Below are 22,561 nucleotides of genomic sequence, written 5' to 3' on the forward strand. Positions count from 1 at the left end.
AGGAGGAGTTATAGGGAGGGGTATATGGGGTAATAGGAGGAGTTATAGGGAGGGGTTATATGGGGTAATAGGAGGAGTTATAGGGAGGTTATATGGGGTAATAGGAGGAGTTATAGGGAGCGGTTATATGGGGTAATAGGAGGCGTTATAGGGAGGGGTATATGGGGTAATAGGAGGAGTTATAGGGAGGGGTTATATGGGGTAATAGGAGGAGTTATAGGGAGGGGTTATATGGGGTAATAGGAGGGGTAATAGGGAGGGGGTATATGGGGTAATAGGAGGAGTTATAGGGAGGGGTTATATGGGGTAATAGGAGGAGTTATAGGGAGGGGGTATATGGGGTAATAGGAGGAGTTATAGGGAGGGTTATATGGGGTAATAGGAGGGGTAATAGGGAGGGGGTATATGGGTAATAGGAGGAGTTATAGGGAGGGTTATATGGGGTAATAGGAGGAGTTATAGGGAGGGGGTATATGGGAATATAGGAGGCGTTATAGAGAGGTTATATGGGGTAATAGGAGGAGTTATAGGGAGGGGGTATATGGGGTAATAGGAGGAGTTATAGGGAGGGTTATATGGGGTAATAGGAGGAGTTATAGGGAGGGGGTATATGGGAATATAGGAGGCGTTATAGAGAGGTTATATGGGGTAATAGGAGGAGTTATAGGGAGGGGGTATATGGGGTAATAGGAGGAGTTATAGGGAGGGGGTATATGGGAATATAGGAGGCGTTATAGAGAGGTTATATGGGGTAATAGGAGGGTTACCTGCGTTGCGGTGACATGCCGGGAAGGTTTGGCACGGCACCGGTAGCCCTGACCTGCTGCCCGCCCGGGTAATGGCGCTGTCCAAGCTCTGCTGGCTCCGGACAGGAATCCCAGAAGCCATGTGACCTCCGACCTCTGACCTCCTCTGTGTCCCATTCCAAACCCGGGATCCGTTAACCAGCTCTGGAGAGAGACGGCGTCATAACACACTGCGCTGTATAGTCATACTGAGTATCTCTATACACTGATACCCGCAGGGTGACACAGTGACACAGACAGAAGGGAGCTATGAGTCTGTCCCTCCCCCCGCAGGGTGACACAGTGACACAGACAGAAGGGAGCTATGAGCGTGTCCCTCCCCCCGCAGGGTGACACAGTGACACAGACAGAAGGGAGCTATGAGTCTGTCCCTCCCCCGCAGGGTGACACAGTGACACAGACAGAAGGGAGCTATGAGTCTGTCCCTCCCCCCGCAGGGTGACACAGTGACACAGACAGAAGGGAGCTATGAGTCTGTCCCTCCCCCCGCAGGGTGACACAGTGACACAGACAGAAGGGAGCTATGAGTCTGTCCCTCCCCCCGCAGGGTGACACAGTGACACAGACAGAAGGGAGCTATGAGTCTGTCCCTCCCCCCGCAGGGTGACACAGTGACACAGACAGAAGGGAGCTATGAGCCTGTCCCTCCCCCCGCAGGGTGACACAGTGACACAGACAGAAGGGAGCTATGAGTCTGTCCCTCCCCCCGCAGCGTGACACAGTGACACAGACAGAAGGGAGCTATGAGCCTGTCCCTCCCCCCGCAGGGTGACACAGTGACACAGACAGAAGGGAGCTATGAGCCTGTCCCTCCCCCCGCAGGGTGACACAGTGACACAGACAGAAGGGAGCTATGAGCCTGTCCCTCCCCCGCAGGGTGACACAGTGACACAGACAGAAGGGAGCTATGAGTCTGTCCCTCCCCCCGCAGGGTGACACAGTGACACAGACAGAAGGGAACTATGAGCCTGTCCCTCCCCCCGCAGGGTGACACAGTGACACAGACAGAAGGGAGCTATGAGTCTGTCCCTCCCCCCGCAGGGTGACACAGACAGAAGGGAGCTATGAGCCTGTCCCTCCCCCCGCAGGGTGACACAGTGACACAGACAGAAGGGAGCTATGAGTCTGTCCCTCCCCCCGCAGGGTGACACAGTGACACAGACAGAAGGGAGCTATGAGTCTGTCCCTCCCCCCGCAGGGTGACACAGTGACACAGACAGAAGGGAGCTATGAGTCTGTCCCTCCCCCTGCAGGGTGACACAGTGACACAGACAGAAGGGAGCTATGAGTCTGTCCCTCCCCCCCGCAGGGTGACACAGTGACACAGACAGAAGGGAGCTATGAGTCTGTCCCTCCCCCGCAGGGTGACACAGTGACACAGACAGAAGGGAGCTATGAGCCTGTCCCTCCCCCCGCAGGGTGACACAGTGACACAGACAGAAGGGAGCTATGAGCCTGTCCCTCCCCCCGCAGGGTGACAGTGACACAGACAGAAGGGAGCTATGAGCCTCTCCCTCCCCCCGCAGGGTGACACAGTGACACAGACAGAAGGGAGCTATGAGCCTGTCCCTCCCCCGCAGGGTGACACAGTGACACAGACAGAAGGGAGCTATGAGTCTGTCCCTCCCCCCGCAGGGTGACACAGTGACACAGACAGAAGGGAGCTATGAGTCTGTCCCTCCCCCCGCAGGGTGACACAGTGACACAGACAGAAGGGAGCTATGAGCCTGTCCCTCCCCCCGCAGGGTGACACAGTGACACAGACAGAAGGGAGCTATGAGCCTGTCCCTCCCCCCGCAGGGTGACACAGACAGAAGGGAGCTATGAGACTGTCCCTCCCCCCGCAGGGTGACACAGTGACACAGACAGAAGGGAGCTATGTCTGTCCCTCCCCCCGCAGGGTGACACAGACAGAAGGGAGGTATGAGTCTGTCCCTCCCCCCGCAGGGTGACACAGTGACACAGACAGAAGGGAGCTATGAATTTGTCCCTCCCCCCACAGGGTGACACAGACAGAAGGGAGCTATGAGCCTGTCCCTCCCCCGCAGGGTGACACAGTGACACAGACAGAAGGGAGCTATGAGTTTGTCCCTCCCCGCGCAGGGTGACACAGTGACACAGACAGAAGGGAGCTATGTGTCTGTCCCTTCCCCCGCAGGGTGACACAGTGACACAGACAGAAGGGAGCTATGAGCCTGTCCCTCCACCCGCAGGGTGACAGTGACACAGACAGAAGGGAGCTATGAGTCTGTCCCTCCCCCCGCAGGGTGACACAGTGACACAGACAGAAGGGAGCTATGAGTCTGTCCCTCCCCCCGCAGGGTGACACAGTGACACAGACAGAAGGGAGCTATGAGTCTGTCCCTCCCCCCGCAGGGTGACACAGTGACACAGACTGAAGGGAGCTATGAGCCTGTCCCTTCCCCCGCAGGGTGACACAGTGACACAGACAGAAGGGAGCTATGAGACTGTCCCTCCCCCCGCAGGGTGACACAGTGACACAGACAGAAGGGAGCTATGAGCCTGTCCCTCCCCCGCAGGGTGACACAGTGACACAGACAGAAGGGAGCTATGAGTCTTTCCCTCCCCCCGCAGGGTGACACAGTGACACAGACAGAATGGAGCTATGAGCCTGTCCCTCCCCCCGCAGGGTGACAGTGACACAGGCAGAAGGGAGCTATGAGCCTGTCCCTCCCCCCGCAGGGTGACAGTGACACAGACAGAAGGGAGCTATGAGTCTGTCCCTCCCCCCGCAGGGTGACAGTGACACAGGCAGAAGGGAGCTATGAGCCTGTCCCTCCCCCCGCAGGGTGACAGTGACACATATAGAAGGGAGCTATGAGTCTGTCCCTCCCCCCGCAGGGTGACACAGTGAAACAGACAGAAGGGAGCTATGAGACTGTCCCTCCCCCCGCAGGGTGACACAGTGACACAGGCAGAAGGGAGCTATGAGCCTGTCCCTCCCCCCGCAGGGTGACAGTGACACAGACAGAAGGGAGCTATGAGTCTGTCCCTCCCCCCGCAGGGTGACAGTGACACAGGCAGAAGGGAGCTATGAGCCTGTCCCTCCCCCCGCAGGGTGACAGTGACACAGATAGAAGGGAGCTATGAGTCTGTCCCTCCCCCCGCAGGGTGACACAGACAGAAGGGAGCTATGAGCCTGTCCCTCCCCCGCAGGGTGACACAGTGACACAGACAGAAGGGAGCTATGAGTCTGTCCCTCCCCCCGCAGGGTGACACAGTGACACAGACAGAAGGGAGCTATGAGACTGTCCCTCCCCCCCGCAGGGTGACACAGTGACACAGACAGAAGGGAGCTATGAGCCTGTCCCTCCCCCGCAGGGTGACACAGTGACACAGACAGAAGGGAGCTATGAGACTGTCCCTCCCCGCAGGGTGACACAGTGACACAGACAGAAGGGAGCTATGAGTCTGTCCCTCCCCCACCAGGGTGACACAGTGACACAGACAGAAGGGAGCTATGAGCTTGTCCCTCCCCCCGCAGGGTGACACAGTGACACAGACAGAAGGGAGCTATGAGACTGTCCCTCCCCGCAGGGTGACACAGTGACACAGACAGAAGGGAGCTATGAGTCTGTCCCTCCCCCACCAGGGTGACACAGTGACACAGACAGAAGGGAGCTATGAGCCTGTCCCTCCCCCCGCAGGGTGACACAGTGACACAGACAGAAGGGAGCTATGAGACTGTCCCTCCCCCCGCAGGGTGACACAGTGACACAGACAGAAGGAGCTATGAGCCTGTCCCTCCCCCCGCAGGGTGACACAGTGACACAGACAGAAGGGAGCTATGAGCCTGTCCCTCCCCCGCAGGTGACACAGTGACACAGACAGAAGGGAGCTATGAGTCTGTCCCTCCCCCGCAGGGTGACACAGTGACACAGACAGAAGGGAGCTATGAGACTGTCCTTCCCCCCGCAGGGTGACACAGTGACACAGAGAAGGGAGCTATGAGTCTGTCCCTCCCCCGCAGGGTGACACAGTGACACAGACAGAAGGGAGCTATGAGTATATCCCTCCCCCCGCAGGATGACACAGACAGAAGGGAGCTATGAGTCTGTCCCTCCCCCCGCAGGGTGACACAGTGACACAGACAGAAGGGAGCTATGAGTCTGTCCCTCCCCCCGCAGGGTGACACAGTGACATAGACAGAAGGTAGCTATGAGTCTGTCCCTCCCCCCGCAGGTTGACACGGTGACACAGACAGAAGGGAGCTATGAGTGTGTCCCTCCCCCCCCGCAGGGTGACACAGTGACACAGACAGAAGGGAGCTATGAGTCTGTCCCTCCCCCCGCAGGGTGACACAGACAGAAGGGAGCTATGTGTCTGTCCCTCCCCCGCAGGGTGACACAGTGACACAGACAGAAGTGAGCTATGAGCCTGTCCCTCCCCCGCAGGGTGACACAGTGACACACACAGAAGGGAGCTATGAGCCTGTCCCTCCCCCTGCAGAGTGACACAGTGACACAGACAGAAGGGAGCTATGAGCCTGTCCCTCCCCCCGCAGGGTGACACAGTGACACAGACAGAAGGGAGCTATGAGACTGTCCCTCCCCCCGCAGGGTGACACAGTGACACAGACAGAAGGGAGCTATGAGCCTGTCCCTCCCCCCGCAGGGTGACACAGTGACACAGACAGAAGGGAGCTATGAGCCTGTCCCTCCCCCGCAGGGTGACACAGTGACACAGACAGAAGGGAGCTATGAGTCTGTCCCTCCCCCCGCAGGGTGACACAGTGACACAGACAGAAGGGAGCTATGAGCCTGTCTCTCCCCCCGCAGGGTGACACAGTGACAGACAGAAGGGAGCTATGAGCATATCCCTCCCCCGCAGGGTGACACAGTGACACAGACAGAAGGGAGCTATGAGTCTGTCCCTCCCCCCACAGGGTGACACAGTGACACAGACAGAAGGGAGCTATGAGCCTGTCCCTCCCCCTGCAGGGTGACACAGTGACACAGACAGAAGGGAGCTATGAGTCTGTCCCTCCCCCCGCAGGGTGACACAGTGACACAGACAGAAGGGAGCTATGAGCCTGTCCCTCCCCCCGCAGGGTGACACAGTGACAGACAGAAGGGAGCTATGAGTCTGTCCCTCCCCCGCAGGGTGACACAGTGACACAGACAGAAGGGAGCTATGAGCCTGTCCCTCCCCCCGCAGGGTGACACAGTGACACAGACAGAAGGGAGCTATGAGCCTGTCCCTCCCCCCGCAGGGTGACACAGTGACACAGACAGAAGGGAGCTATGAGCCTGTCCCTCCCCCCGCAGGGTGACACAGTGACAGACAGAAGGGAGCTATGAGCATATCCCTCCCCCGCAGGGTGACACAGTGACACAGACAGAAGGGAGCTATGAGTCTGTCCCTCCCCCCACAGGGTGACACAGTGACACAGACAGAAGGGAGCTATGAGCCTGTCCCTCCCCCTGCAGGGTGACACAGTGACACAGACAGAAGGGAGCTATGAGTCTGTCCCTCCCCCCGCAGGGTGACACAGTGACACAGACAGAAGGGAGCTATGAGCCTGTCCCTCCCCCCGCAGGGTGACACAGTGACAGACAGAAGGGAGCTATGAGTCTGTCCCTCCCCCGCAGGGTGACACAGTGACACAGACAGAAGGGAGCTATGAGCCTGTCCCTCCCCCCGCAGGGTGACACAGTGACACAGACAGAAGGGAGCTATGAGCCTGTCCCTCCCCCCGCAGGGTGACACAGTGACACAGACAGAAGGGAGCTATGAGCCTGTCCCTCCCCCCGCAGGGTGACACAGTGACACAGACAGAAGGGAGCTATGAGACTGTCCCTCCCCCCGCAGGGTGACACAGTGACACAGACAGAAGGGAGCTATGAGCCTGTCCCTCCCCCCGCAGGGTGACACAGTGACACAGACAGAAGGGAGCTATGAGCCTGTCCCTCCCCCCGCAGGGTGACACAGTGACACAGACAGAAGGGAGCTATGAGCCTGTCCCTCCCCCCGCAGGGTGACACAGTGACACAGACAGAAGGGAGCTATGAGCCTGTCCCTCCCCCCGCAGGGTGACACAGTGACACAGACAGAAGGGAGCTATGAGCCTGTCCCTCCCCCCGCAGGGTGACACAGACAGAAGGGAGATATGAGTCTGTCCCTCCCCCCGCAGGGTGACACAGTGACACAGACAGAAGGGAGCAATGAGTCTGTCCCTCCCCCTGCAGGGTGACACAGTGACACAGACAGAAGGGAGCTATGAGTCTGTCCCTCCCCCCGCAGGGTGACACAGTGACACAGACAGAAGGGAGCTATGAGTCTGTCCCTCCCCCGCACGGTGACACAGTGACACAGACAGAAGGGAGCTATGAGCCAGTCCCTCCCCCCGCAGGGTGACACAGTGACACAGACAGAAGGGAGCTATGAGACTATCCCTCCCCCCGCAGTGTGACACAGTCACACAGACAGTAGGGAGCTATGAGTCTGTCCCTCCCCCCGCAGGGTGACACAGTGACACAGGCAGAAGGGAGCTATGAGTCTGTCCCTCTCCCCGCAGGGTGACACAGTAACACAGGCAGAAGGGAGCTATGAGACTGTCCCTCCCCCCGCAGGGTGACACAGTGACACAGACAGAAGGGAGCTATGAGTCTGTCCCTCCCCCCGCAGGGTGACACAGTGACACAGACAGAAGGGAGCTATGAGCCTGTCCCTCCCCCAGCAGGGTGACACAGTGACACAGACAGAAGGGAGCTATGAGTCTGTCCCTCCCCCCGCAGGGTGACACAGTGACACAGACAGAAGGGAGCTATGAGTCTGTCCCTCCCCCGCAGGGTGACACAGTGACACAGACAGAAGGGAGCTATGAGCCTGTCCCTCCCCCCGCAGGGTGACACAGTGACACAGACAGAAGGGAGCTATGAGCCTGTCCCTCCCCCCGCAGGGTGACACAGTGACACAGACAGAAGGGAGCTATGAGACTGTCCCTCCCCCCGCAGGGTGACACAGTGACACAGACAGAAGGGAGCTATGAGCCTGTCCCTCCCCCCGCAGGGTGACACAGTGACACAGACAGAAGGGAGCTATGAGTCTGTCCCTCCCCCCGCAGGGTGACACAGTGACACAGACAGAAGGGAGCTATGAGTCTGTCACTCCCCCCGCAGGGTGACACAGTGACACAGACAGAAGGGAGCTATGAGCCTGTCCCTCCCCCCGCAGGGTGACACAGACAGAAGGGAGATATGAGTCTGTCCCTCCCCACGCAGGGTGACACAGTGACACAGACAGAAGGGAGCTATGAGTCTGTCCCTCCCCCTGCAGGGTGACACAGTGACACAGACAGAAGGGAGCTATGAGCCTGTTCCTCCCCCCGCAGGGTGACACAGTGACACAGACAGAAGGGAGCTATGAGTCTGTCCCTCCCCCCGCAGGGTGACACAGTGACACAGACAGAAGGGAGCTATGAGCCTGTCCCTCCCCCGCAGGGTGACACAGTGACACAGACAGAAGGGAGCTATGAGACTGTCCCTCCCCCCGCAGGGTGACACAGTGACACAGACAGAAGGGAGCTATGAGCCTGTCCCTCCCCCGCAGGGTGACACAGTGACACAGACAGAAGGGAGCTATGAGACTGTCCCTCCCCCCGCAGGGTGACACAGTGACACAGACAGAAGGAGCTATGAGTCTGTCCCTCCCCCGCAGGGTGACACAGTGACACAGAGAGAAGGGAGCTATGAGACTGTCCCTCCCCCCGCAGGGTGACAACGTGACACAGACAGAAGGGAGCTATGAGCCTGTCCCTCCCCCCCGCAGGGTTACACAGACAGAAGGGAGCTATGAGCCTGTCCCTCCCCCCGCAGGGTGACACAGACAGAAGGGAGCTATGAGCCTGTCCCTCCCCCCGCAGGGTGACACTGTGACACAGACAGAAGGAGCTATGAGCCTGTCCCTCCCCCCGCAGGGTGACACAGTGACAAAGACAGAAGGGAGCTATGAGCCTGTCCCTCCCCCCGCAGGGTGACACAGTGACACAGACAGAAGGGAGCTATGAGTCTGTCCCTCCCCCCGCAGGGTGACACAGTGACACAGACAGAAGGGAGCTATGAGACTGTCCCTCCCCCCGCAGGGTGACACAGTGACACAGACAGAAGGGAGCTATGAGTCTGTCCCTCCCCCCGCAGGGTGACACAGTGACACAGACAGAAGGGAGCTATGAGCCTGTCCCTCCCCCGCAGGGTGACACAGTGACACAGACAGAAGGGAGCTATGAGACTGTCCCTCCCCCCGCAGGGTGACACAATGACACAGACAGAAGGAGCTATGAGCCTGTCCCTCCCCCCCGCAGGGTTACACAGACAGAAGGGAGCTATGAGCCTGTCCCTCCCCCCGCAGGGTGACACAGACAGAAGGGAGCTATGAGCCTGTCCCTCCCCCCGCAGGGTGACACTGTGACACAGACAAAAGGGAGCTATGAGTCTGTCCCTCCCCCCGCAGGGTGACACAGTGACACAGACAGAAGGGAGCTATGAGCCTGTCCCTCCCCCCGCAGGGTGACACAGTGACACAGACAGAAGGGAGCTATGAGTCTGTCCCTCCCCCCGCAGGGTGACACAGTGACACAGACAGAAGGGAGCTATGAGCCTGTCCCTCCCCCCGCAGGGTGACACAGTGACACAGACAGAAGGGAGATATGAGTCTGTCCCTCCCCCGCAGGGTGACACAGACAGAAGGGAGCTATGAGACTGTCCCTCCCCCCGCAGGGTGACACAGTGACACAGACAGAAGGGAGCTATGAGACTGTCCCTCCCCCCGCAGGGTGACACAGTGACACAGACAGAAGGGAGCTATGAGCCTGTCCCTCCCCCCGCAGGGTGACACAGTGACACAGACAGAAGGGAGCTATGAGCCTGTCCCTCCCCCCGCAGGGTGACACAGTGACACAGACAGAAGGGAGCTATGAGTCTGTCCCTCCCCCCGCAGGGTGACACAGTGACACAGACAGAAGGGAGCTATGAGCCTGTCCCTCCCCCCGCAGGGTGACACAGTGACACAGACAGAAGGGAGCTATGAGTCTGTCCCTCCCCCCGCAGGGTGACACAGTGACACAGACAGAAGGGAGCTATGAGTCTGTCCCTCCCCCCGCAGGGTGACACAGTGACACAGACAGAAGGGAGCTATGAGCCTGTCCCTCCCCCCGCAGGGTGACACAGACAGAAGGGAGATATGAGTCTGTCCCTCCCCACGCAGGGTGACACAGTGACACAGACAGAAGGGAGCTATGAGTCTGTCCCTCCCCCTGCAGGGTGACACAGTGACACAGACAGAAGGGAGCTATGAGCCTGTTCCTCCCCCCGCAGGGTGACACAGACAGAAGGGAGCTATGAGACTGTCCCTCCCCCCGCAGGGTGACACAGTGACACAGACAGAAGGGAGCTATGAGCCTGTCCCTCCCCCCGCAGGGTGACACAGTGACACAGACAGAAGGGAGCAATGAGCCTCCCCCTCCCCCCGCAGAGTGACACAGTGACACAGACAGAAGGGAGCTATGAGACTGTCCCTCCCCCCGCAGGGTGACACAGTGACACAGACAGAAGGGAGCTATGAGCCTGTCCCTCCCCCCGCAGGGTGACACAGTGACACAGACAGAAGGGAGCTATGAGCCTGTCCCTCCCCCCGCAGGGTGACACAGTGACACAGACAGAAGGGAGCTATGAGCCTGTCCCTCCCCCCGCAGGGTGACACAGACAGAAGGGAGATATGAGTCTGTCCCTCCCCACGCAGGGTGACACAGTGACACAGACAGAAGGGAGCTATGAGTCTGTCCCTCCCCCTGCAGGGTGACACAGTGACACAGACAGAAGGGAGCTATGAGCCTGTTCCTCCCCCCGCAAGGTGACACAGTGACACAGACAGAAGGGAGCTATGAGCCTGTCCCTCCCCCGCAGGGTGACACAGTGACACAGACAGAAGGGAGCTATGAGACTGTCCCTCCCCCCGCAGGGTGACACAGTGACACAGACAGAAGGAGCTATGAGTCTGTCCCTCCCCCGCAGGGTGACACAGTGACACAGAGAGAAGGGAGCTATGAGACTGTCCCTCCCCCCGCAGGGTGACAACGTGACACAGACAGAAGGGAGCTATGAGCCTGTCCCTCCCCCCCGCAGGGTGACACAGACAGAAGGGAGCTATGAGCCTGTCCCTCCCCCCGCAGGGTGACACAGACAGAAGGGAGCTATGAGCCTGTCCCTCCCCCCGCAGGGAGACACTGTGACACAGACAGAAGGGAGCTATGAGTCTGTCCCTCCCCCCGCAGGGTGACACAGTGACACAGACAGAAGGGAGCTATGAGCCTGTCCCTCCCCCCGCAGGGTGACACAGTGACACAGACAGAAGGGAGCTATGAGTCTGTCCCTCCCCCCGCAGGGTGACACAGTGACACAGACAGAAGGGAGCTATGAGCCTGTCCCTCCCCCCGCAGGGTGACACAGTGACACAGACAGAAGGGAGATATGAGCCTGTCCCTCCCCCGCAGGGTGACACAGACAGAAGGGAGCTATGAGACTGTCCCTCCCCCCGCAGGGTGACACAGTGACACAGACAGAAGGGAGCTATGAGCCTGTCCCTCCCCCCGCAGGGTGACACAGACAGAAGGGAGCTATGAGCCTGTCCCTCCCCCCGCAGGGTGACACAGTGACACAGACAGAAGGGAGCTATGAGTCTGTCCCTCCCCCCGCAGGGTGACACAGTGACACAGACAGAAGGGAGCTATGAGCCTGTCCCTCCCCCCGCAGGGTGACACAGTGACACAGACAGAAGGGAGTTATGAGTCTGTCCCTCCACCCGCAGGGTGACACCGTGACACAGACAGAAGGGAGCTATGAGCCTGTCCCTCCCTCCCCCGCAGGGTGACACAGTGACACAGACAGAAGGGAGCTATGAGCCTGTCCCTCCCCCCGCAGGGTGACACAGTGACACAGACAGAAGGGAGCTATGAGCCTGTCCCTCCCCCCGCAGGGTGACACAGTGACACAGACAGAAGGGAGCTATGAGCCTGTCCCTCCCCCCGCAGGGAGACACTGTGACACAGACAGAAGGGAGCTATGAGTCTGTCCCTCCCCCCGCAGGGTGACACAGTGACACAGACAGAAGGGAGCTATGAGCCTGTCCCTCCCCCCGCAGGGTGACACAGTGACACAGACAGAAGGGAGCTATGAGTCTGTCCCTCCCCCCGCAGGGTGACACAGTGACACAGACAGAAGGGAGCTATGAGCCTGTCCCTCCCCCCGCAGGGTGACACAGTGACACAGACAGAAGGGAGATATGAGCCTGTCCCTCCCCCGCAGGGTGACACAGACAGAAGGGAGCTATGAGACTGTCCCTCCCCCCGCAGGGTGACACAGTGACACAGACAGAAGGGAGCTATGAGCCTGTCCCTCCCCCCGCAGGGTGACACAGACAGAAGGGAGCTATGAGCCTGTCCCTCCCCCCGCAGGGTGACACAGTGACACAGACAGAAGGGAGCTATGAGTCTGTCCCTCCCCCCGCAGGGTGACACAGTGACACAGACAGAAGGGAGCTATGAGCCTGTCCCTCCCCCCGCAGGGTGACACAGTGACACAGACAGAAGGGAGTTATGAGTCTGTCCCTCCACCCGCAGGGTGACACCGTGACACAGACAGAAGGGAGCTATGAGCCTGTCCCTCCCTCCCCCGCAGGGTGACACAGTGACACAGACAGAAGGGAGCTATGAGCCTGTCCCTCCCCCCGCAGGGTGACACAGTGACACAGACAGAAGGGAGCTATGAGCCTGTCCCTCCCCCCGCAGGGTGACACAGACAGAAGGGAGCTATGAGTCTGTCCCTCCCCCCGCAGGGTGACACAGTGACACAGACAGAAGGGAGCTATGAGCCTGTCCCTCCCCCCGCAGGGTGACACAGTGACACAGACAGAAGGGAGCTATGAGTCTGTCCCTCCCCCGCAGGGTGACACAGTGACACAGACAGAAGGGAGCTATGAGTCTGTCCCTCCCCCCGCAGGGTGACACAGTGACACAGACAGAAGGGAGCTATGAGCCTGTCCCTCCCCCCGCAGGGTGACACAGTGACACAGACAGAAGGGAGCTATGAGTCTGTCCCTCCCCCGCAGGGTGACACAGAGACACAGACAGAAGGGAGCTATGAGCCTGTCCCTCCCCCCACAGGGTGACACAGTGACACAGACAGAAGGGAGCTATGAGTCTGTCCCTCCCCCGCAGGGTGACACAGTGACACAGACAGAAGGGAGCTATGAGCCTGTCCCTCCCCCCGCAGGGTGACACAGTGACACAGACAGAAGGGAGTTATGAGCATGTCCCTCCCCCGCAGGGTGACACAGTGACACAGACAGAAGGGAGCTATGAGTCTGTCCCTCCCCCCGCAGGGTGACACAGTGATACAGACAGAAGGGAGCTATGAGCCTGTCCCTCCCCCCGCAGGGTGACACAGTGACACAGACAGAAGGGAGCTATGAGCCTGTCCCTCCCCCCGCAGGGTGACACAGTGACACAGACAGAAGGGAGTTATGAGCATGTCCCTCCCCCGCAGGGTGACACAGTGACACAGACAGAAGGGAGCTATGAGTCTGTCCCTCCCCCCGCAGGGTGACACAGACAGAAGGGAGCTATGAGTCTGTCCCTCCCCCCGCAGGGTGACACAGTGACACAGACAGAAGGGAGCTATGAGTCTGTCCCTCCCCCCGCAGGGTGACACAGTGACACAGACAGAAGGGAGCTATGAGCCTGTCCCTCCCCCCGCAGGGTGACACAGTGACACAGACAGAAGGGAGCTATGAGTCTGTCTCTCCCCCCGCAGGGTGACACAGTGACACAGACAGAAGGGAGCTATGAGCCTGTCCCTCCCCCCGCAGGGTGACACAGTGACACAGACAGAAGGGAGCTATGAGCCTGTCCCTCCCCCCGCAGGGTGACACAGTGACACAGACAGAAGGGAGCTATGAGTCTGTCCCTCCCCCCGCAGGGTGACACAGTGACACAGACAGAAGGGAGCTATGAGTCTGTCCCTCCCCCCACAGGGTGACACAGACAGAAGGGAGCTATGAGTCTGTCTCTCCCCCCGCAGGGTGACACAGTGACACAGACAGAAGGGAGCTATGAGTCTGTCCCTCCCCCGCAGGGTGACACAGTGACACAGACAGAAGGGAGCTATGAGCCTGTCCCTCCCCCCGCAGGGTGACACAGTGACACAGACAGAAGGGAGCTATGAGCCTGTCCCTCCCCCCGCTGGGTGACACAGTGACACAGACAGAAGGGAGCTATGAGCCTGTCCCTCCCCCCGCAGGGTGACACAGTGACACAGACAGAAGGGAGCTATGAGTCTGTCCCTCCCCCCCGCAGGGTGACACAGTGACACAGACAGAAGGGAGCTATGAGCCTGTCCCTCCCCCCGCAGGGTGACACAGACAGAAGGGAGATATGAGTCTGTCCCTCCCCACGCAGGGTGACACAGTGACACAGACAGAAGGGAGCTATGAGTCTGTCCCTCCCCCTGCAGGGTGACACAGTGACACAGACAGAAGGGAGCTATGAGCCTGTTCCTCCCCCCGCAAGGTGACACAGTGACACAGACAGAAGGGAGCTATGAGCCTGTCCCTCCCCCGCAGGGTGACACAGTGACACAGACAGAAGGGAGCTATGAGACTGTCCCTCCCCCCGCAGGGTGACACAGTGACACAGACAGAAGGGAGCTATGAGTGTGTCCCTCCCCCCGCAGGGTGACACAGTGACACAGACAGAAGGAGCTATGAGTCTGTCCCTCCCCCGCAGGGTGACACAGTGACACAGAGAGAAGGGAGCTATGAGACTGTCCCTCCCCCCGCAGGGTGACAACGTGACACAGACAGAAGGGAGCTATGAGCCTGTCCCTCCCCCCCGCAGGGTGACACAGACAGAAGGGAGCTATGAGCCTGTCCCTCCCCCCGCAGGGTGACACAGACAGAAGGGAGCTATGAGCCTGTCCCTCCCCCCGCAGGGTGACACAGTGACACAGACAGAAGGGAGCTATGAGCCTGTCCCTCCCCCCGCAGGGTGACACAGTGACACAGACAGAAGGGAGCTATGAGTCTGTCCCTCCCCCCGCAGGGTGACACAGTGACACAGACAGAAGGGAGCTATGAGCCTGTCCCTCCCCCCGCAGGGTGACACAGTGACACAGACAGAAGGGAGATATGAGTCTGTCCCTCCCCCGCAGGGTGACACAGACAGAAGGGAGCTATGAGACTGTCCCTCCCCCCGCAGGGTGACACAGTGACACAGACAGAAGGGAGCTATGAGCCTGTCCCTCCCCCCGCAGGGTGACACAGACAGAAGGGAGCTATGAGCCTGTCCCTCCCCCCGCAGGGTGACACAGTGACACAGACAGAAGGGAGCTATGAGTCTGTCCCTCCCCCCGCAGGGTGACACAGTGACACAGACAGAAGGGAGCTATGAGCCTGTCCCTCCCCCCGCAGGGTGACACAGTGACACAGACAGAAGGGAGTTATGAGTCTGTCCCTCCCCCCGCAGGGTGACACCGTGACACAGACAGAAGGGAGCTATGAGCCTGTCCCTCCCTCCCCCGCAGGGTGACACAGTGACACAGACAGAAGGGAGCTATGAGCCTGTCCCTCCCCCCGCAGGGTGACACAGTGACACAGACAGAAGGGAGCTATGAGCCTGTCCCTCCCCCCGCAGGGTGACACAGACAGAAGGGAGCTATGAGACTGTCCCTCCCCCCGCAGGGTGACACAGTGACACAGACAGAAGGGAGCTATGAGCCTGTCCCTCCCCCCGCAGGGTGACACAGTGACACAGACAGAAGGGAGCTATGAGTCTGTCCCTCCCCCGCAGGGTGACACAGTGACACAGACAGAAGGGAGCTATGAGTCTGTCCCTCCCCCCGCAGGGTGACACAGTGACACAGACAGAAGGGAGCTATGAGCCTGTCCCTCCCCCCGCAGGGTGACACAGTGACACAGACAGAAGGGAGCTATGAGTCTGTCCCTCCCCCGCAGGGTGACACAGTGACACAGACAGAAGGGAGCTATGAGCCTGTCCCTCCCCCCGCAGGGTGACACAGTGACACAGACAGAAGGGAGCTATGAGTCTGTCCCTCCCCCGCAGGGTGACACAGTGACACAGACAGAAGGGAGCTATGAGCCTGTCCCTCCCCCCGCAGGGTGACACAGTGACACAGACAGAAGGGAGTTATGAGCATGTCCCTCCCCCGCAGGGTGACACAGTGACACAGACAGAAGGGAGCTATGAGTCTGTCCCTCCCCCCGCAGGGTGACACAGACAGAAGGGAGCTATGAGACTGTCCCTCCCCCCGCAGGGTGACACAGTGACACAGACAGAAGGGAGCTATGAGCCTGTCCCTCCCCCCGCAGGGTGACACAGTGACACAGACAGAAGGGAGTTATGAGCATGTCCCTCCCCCGCAGGGTGACACAGTGACACAGACAGAAGGGAGCTATGAGTCTGTCTCTCCCCCCGCAGGGTGACACAGTGACACAGACAGAAGGGAGCTATGAGTCTGTCCCTCCCCCCGCAGGGTGACACAGTGACACAGACAGAAGGGAACTATGAGCCTGTCCCTCCCCCCGCAGGGTGACACAGTGACACAGACAGAAGGGAGCTATGAGTCTGTCCCTCCCCCCGCAGGGTGACAGTGACACAGACAGAAGGGAACTATGAGCCTGTCCCTCCCCCCGCAGGGTGACACAGTGACAGACAGAAGGGAGCTATGAGCCTGTCCCTCCCCCCGCAGGGTGACACAGTGACACACACAGAAGGGAGCTATGAGCCTGTCCCTCCCCCCGCAGGGTGACACAGTGACACAGACAGAAGGGAGCTATGAGCCTGTCCCTCCCCCCGCAGGGTGACACAGTGACACAGACAGAAGGGAGCTATGAGCCTGTCCCTCCCCCCGCAGGGTGACACAGTGACACAGACAGAAGGGAGCTATGAGTCTGTCCCTCCCCCCGCAGGGTGACACAGTGACACAGACAGAAGGGAGCTATGAGTCTGTCCCTCCCCCCACAGGGTGACACAGACAGAAGGGAGCTATGAGACTGTCCCTCCCCTCGCAGGGTGACACAGTGACACAGACAGAAGGGAGCTATGAGCCTGTCCCTCCCCCCGCAGGGTGACACAGTGACACAGACAGAAGGGAGCTATGAGCCTGTCCCTCCCCCCGCAGGGTGACACAGTGACACAGACAGCAGGGAGCTATGAGCCTGTCCCTCCCCCCGCAGGGTGACACAGTGACACAGACAGAAGGGAGCTATGAGTCTGTCCCTCCCCCCGCAGGGTGACACAGTGACACAGACAGAAGGGAGCTATGAGTCTGTCCCTCCCCCCGCAGGGTGACACAGTGACACAGACAGAAGGAAGCTATGAGCCTGTCCCTCGCCCCGCAGGGTGACACAGTGACACAGACAGAAGGGAGCTATGAGCCTGTCCCTCCCCCGCAGGGTGACACAGTGACACAGACAGAAGGGAGCTATGAGCCTGTCCCTCCCCCCGCAGGGTGACACAGTGACACAGACAGAAGGGAACTATGAGCCTGTCCCTCCCCCCGCAGGGTGACACAGTGACACAGACAGAAGGGAGCTATGAGTCTGTCCCTCCCCCCGCAGGGTGACAGTGACACAGACAGAAGGGAACTATGAGCCTGTCCCTCCCCCCGCAGGGTGACACAGTGACAGACAGAAGGGAGCTATGAGCCTGTCCCTCCCCCCGCAGGGTGACACAGTGACACACACAGAAGGGAGCTATGAGCCTGTCCCTCCCCCCGCAGGGTGACACAGTGACACAGACAGAAGGGAGCTATGAGCCTGTCCCTCCCCCCGCAGGGTGACACAGTGACACAGACAGAAGGGAGCTATGAGCCTGTCCCTCCCCCCGCAGGGTGACACAGTGACACAGACAGAAGGGAGCTATGAGTCTGTCCCTCCCCCCGCAGGGTGACACAGTGACACAGACAGAAGGGAGCTATGAGTCTGTCCCTCCCCCCACAGGGTGACACAGACAGAAGGGAGCTATGAGACTGTCCCTCCCCTCGCAGGGTGACACAGTGACACAGACAGAAGGGAGCTATGAGCCTGTCCCTCCCCCCGCAGGGTGACACAGTGACACAGACAGAAGGGAGCTATGAGCCTGTCCCTCCCCCCGCAGGGTGACACAGTGACACAGACAGCAGGGAGCTATGAGCCTGTCCCTCCCCCCGCAGGGTGACACAGTGACACAGACAGAAGGGAGCTATGAGTCTGTCCCTCCCCCCGCAGGGTGACACAGTGACACAGACAGAAGGGAGCTATGAGTCTGTCCCTCCCCCCGCAGGGTGACACAGTGACACAGACAGAAGGGAGCTATGAGCCTGTCCCTCGCCCCGCAGGGTGACACAGTGACACAGACAGAAGGGAGCTATGAGCCTGTCCCTCCCCCGCAGGGTGACACAGTGACACAGACAGAAGGGAGCTATGAGCCTGTCCCTCCCCCGCAGGGTGACACAGTGACACAGACAGAAGGGAGCTATGAGCCTGTCCCTCCCCCCGCAGGGTGACACAGTGACACAGACAGAAGGGAGCTATGAGCCTGTCCCTCCCCCCGCAGGGTGACACAGTAACCCAGACAGAAGGGAGCTATGAGTCTGTCCCTCCCCCCGCAGGGTGACACAGTGACACAGACAGAAGGGAGCTATGAGCCTGTCCCTCCCCCCGCAGGGTGACACAGTGACACAGACAGAAGGGAGCTATGAGTCTGTCCCTCCCCCCGCAGGGTGACACAGTGACACAGACAGAAGGGAGCTATGAGACTGTCCCTCCCCCCGCGGGGTGACACAGTGACACAGACAGAAGGGAGCTATGAGCCTGTCCCTCCCCCGCAGGGTGACACAGTGACACAGACAGAAGGGAGCTATGAGTCTGTCCCTCCCCCGCAGGGTGACACAGACAGAAGGGAGCTATGAGACTGTCCCTCCCCCGCAGGGTGACACAGACAGAAGGGAGCTATGAGTCTGTCCCTCCCCCGCAGGGTGACACAGACAGAAGGGAGCTATGAGTCTGTCCCTCCCCCGCAGGGTGACACAGACAGAAGGGAGCTATGAGACTGTCCCTCCCCCCGCAGGGTGACACAGACAGAAGGGAGCTATGAGACTGTCCCTCCCCCGCAGGGTGACACAGTGACACAGACAGAAGGGAGCTATGAGACTGTCCCTCCCCCCGCGGGGTGACACAGTGACACAGACAGAAGGGAGCTATGAGCCTGTCCCTCCCCCCGCAGGGTGACACAGTGACACAGACAGAAGGGAGATATGAGCCTGTCCCTCCCCCCGCAGGGTGACACAGTGACACAGACAGAAGGGAGCTATGAGCCTGTCCCTCCCCCCGCAGGGTGACACAGTGACACAGACAGAAGGGAGCTATGAGTCTGTCCCTCCCCCCGCAGGGTGACCCAGTGACACAGACAGAAGGGAGCTATGAGCCTGTCCCTCCCCCCGCAGGGTGACACAGTGACACAGACAGAAGGGAGCTATGAGCCTGTCCCTCCCCCGCAGGGTGACACAGTGACACAGACAGAAGGGAGCTATGAGTCTGTCCCTCCCCCCGCAGGGTGACACAGTGACACAGACAGAAGGGAGCTATGAGACGGTCCCTCCCCCCGCAGGGTGACACAGTGACACAGACAGAAGGGAGCTATGAGCCTGTCCCTCCCCCCGCAGGGTGACACAGTGACACAGACAGAAGGGAGCTATGAGCCTGTCCCTCCCCCCGCAGGGTGACACAGTGACACAGACAGAAGGGAGCTATGAGTCTGTCCCTCCCCCCGCAGGGTGACACAGTGACACAGACAGAAGGGAGCTATGAGCCTGTCCCTCCCCCCGCAGGGTGACACAGTGACACAGACAGAAGGGAGCTATGAGCCTGTCCCTCCCCCCGCAGGGTGACACAGTGACACAGACAGAAGGGAGCTATGAGCCTGTCCCTCCCCCCGCAGGGTGACACAGACAGAAGGGAGATATGAGTCTGTCCCTCCCCACGCAGGGTGACACAGTGACACAGACAGAAGGGAGCTATGAGTCTGTCCCTCCCCCTGCAGGGTGACACAGTGACACAGACAGAAGGGAGCTATGAGCCTGTTCCTCCCCCCGCAAGGTGACACAGTGACACAGACAGAAGGGAGCTATGAGCCTGTCCCTCCCCCGCAGGGTGACACAGTGACACAGACAGAAGGGAGCTATGAGACTGTCCCTCCCCCCGCAGGGTGACACAGTGACACAGACAGAAGGAGCTATGAGTCTGTCCCTCCCCCGCAGGGTGACACAGTGACACAGAGAGAAGGGAGCTATGAGACTGTCCCTCCCCCCGCAGGGTGACAACGTGACACAGACAGAAGGGAGCTATGAGCCTGTCCCTCCCCCCCGCAGGGTGACACAGACAGAAGGGAGCTATGAGCCTGTCCCTCCCCCCGCAGGGTGACACAGACAGAAGGGAGCTATGAGCCTGTCCCTCCCCCCGCAGGGTGACACTGTGACACAGACAGAAGGGAGCTATGAGTCTGTCCCTCCCCCCGCAGGGTGACACAGTGACACAGACAGAAGGGAGCTATGAGCCTGTCCCTCCCCCCGCAGGGTGACACAGTGACACAGACAGAAGGGAGCTATGAGTCTGTCCCTCCCCCCGCAGGGTGACACAGTGACACAGACAGAAGGGAGCTATGAGCCTGTCCCTCCCCCCGCAGGGTGACACAGTGACACAGACAGAAGGGAGATATGAGCCTGTCCCTCCCCCGCAGGGTGACACAGACAGAAGGGAGCTATGAGACTGTCCCTCCCCCCGCAGGGTGACACAGTGACACAGACAGAAGGGAGCAATGAGCCTGTCCCTCCCCCCGCAGGGTGACACAGACAGAAGGGAGCTATGAGCCTGTCCCTCCCCCCGCAGGGTGACACAGTGACACAGACAGAAGGGAGCTATGAGTCTGTCCCTCCCCCCGCAGGGTGACACAGTGACACAGACAGAAGGGAGCTATGAGCCTGTCCCTCCCCCCGCAGGGTGACACAGTGACACAGACAGAAGGGAGTTATGAGTCTGTCCCTCCCCCCGCAGGGTGACACCGTGACACAGACAGAAGGGAGCTATGAGCCTGTCCCTCCCTCCCCCGCAGGGTGACACAGTGACACAGACAGAAGGGAGCTATGAGCCTGTCCCTCCCCCCGCAGGGTGACACAGTGACACAGACAGAAGGGAGCTATGAGCCTGTCCCTCCCCCCGCAGGGTGACACAGACAGAAGGGAGCTATGAGTCTGTCCCTCCCCCCGCAGGGTGACACAGTGACACAGACAGAAGGGAGCTATGAGCCTGTCCCTCCCCCCGCAGGGTGACACAGTGACACAGACAGAAGGGAGCTATGAGTCTGTCCCTCCCCCGCAGGGTGACACAGTGACACAGACAGAAGGGAGCTATGAGTCTGTCCCTCCCCCCGCAGGGTGACACAGTGACACAGACAGAAGGGAGCTATGAGCCTGTCCCTCCCCCCGCAGGGTGACACAGTGACACAGACAGAAGGGAGCTATGAGTCTGTCCCTCCCCCGCAGGGTGACACAGTGACACAGACAGAAGGGAGCTATGAGCCTGTCCCTCCCCCCGCAGGGTGACACAGTGACACAGACAGAAGGGAGCTATGAGCCTGTCCCTCGCCCCGCAGGGTGACACAGTGACACAGACAGAAGGGAGCTATGAGCCTGTCCCTCCCCCGCAGGGTGACACAGTGACACAGACAGAAGGGAGCTATGAGCCTGTCCCTCCCCCGCAGGGTGACACAGTGACACAGACAGAAGGGAGCTATGAGCCTGTCCCTCCCCCCGCAGGGTGACACAGTGACACAGACAGAAGGGAGCTATGAGCCTGTCCCTCCCCCCGCAGGGTGACACAGTAACCCAGACAGAAGGGAGCTATGAGTCTGTCCCTCCCCCCGCAGGGTGACACAGTGACACAGACAGAAGGGAGCTATGAGCCTGTCCCTCCCCCCGCAGGGTGACACAGTGACACAGACAGAAGGGAGCTATGAGTCTGTCCCTCCCCCCGCAGGGTGACACAGTGACACAGACAGAAGGGAGCTATGAGACTGTCCCTCCCCCCGCGGGGTGACACAGTGACATAGACAGAAGGGAGCTATGAGACTGTCCCTCCCCCGCAGGGTGACACAGTGACACAGACAGAAGGGAGCTATGAGACTGTCCCTCCCCCCGCGGGGTGACACAGTGACACAGACAGAAGGGAGCTATGAGCCTGTCCCTCCCCCCGCAGGGTGACACAGTGACACAGACAGAAGGGAGCTATGAGCCTGTCCCTCCCCCCGCAGGGTGACACAGTGACACAGACAGAAGGGAGCTATGAGCCTGTCCCTCCCCCCGCAGGGTGACACAGTGACACAGACAGAAGGGAGCTATGAGTCTGTCCCTCCCCCCGCAGGGTGACACAGTGACACAGACAGAAGGGAGCTATGAGCCTGTCCCTCCCCCGCAGGGTGACACAGTGACACAGACAGAAGGGAGCTATGAGTCTGTCCCTCCCCCCGCAGGGTGACACAGTGACACAGACAGAAGGGAGCTATGAGACGGTCCCTCCCCCCGCAGGGTGACACAGTGACACAGACAGAAGGGAGCTATGAGCCTGTCCCTCCCCCCGCAGGGTGACACAGTGACACAGACAGAAGGGAGCTATGAGCCTGTCCCTCCCCC

The 22,561-nt window shown here is 60.1% G+C and overlaps 1 protein-coding gene across 1 annotated transcript in view; it reads right to left on the reverse strand.

The window, feature by feature from the left end:
• Positions 1-767: 767 nt before the first annotated feature.
• Positions 768-22,561, reverse strand: part of NYAP1 (neuronal tyrosine phosphorylated phosphoinositide-3-kinase adaptor 1) — a gene marked incomplete at its 3' end in the record, with an annotated part of 45,270 nt that continues 23,476 nt past the window's right edge. Inside the window, 1 exon segment of the mRNA XM_075581434.1 lies at positions 768-950. Coding sequence (XP_075437549.1) covers positions 768-950 — 183 coding nt within the window.

Source organism: Ascaphus truei, unplaced genomic scaffold (assembly GCF_040206685.1).
Source record: "Ascaphus truei isolate aAscTru1 unplaced genomic scaffold, aAscTru1.hap1 HAP1_SCAFFOLD_1313, whole genome shotgun sequence".
NCBI lineage: Eukaryota > Metazoa > Chordata > Amphibia > Anura > Ascaphidae > Ascaphus > Ascaphus truei.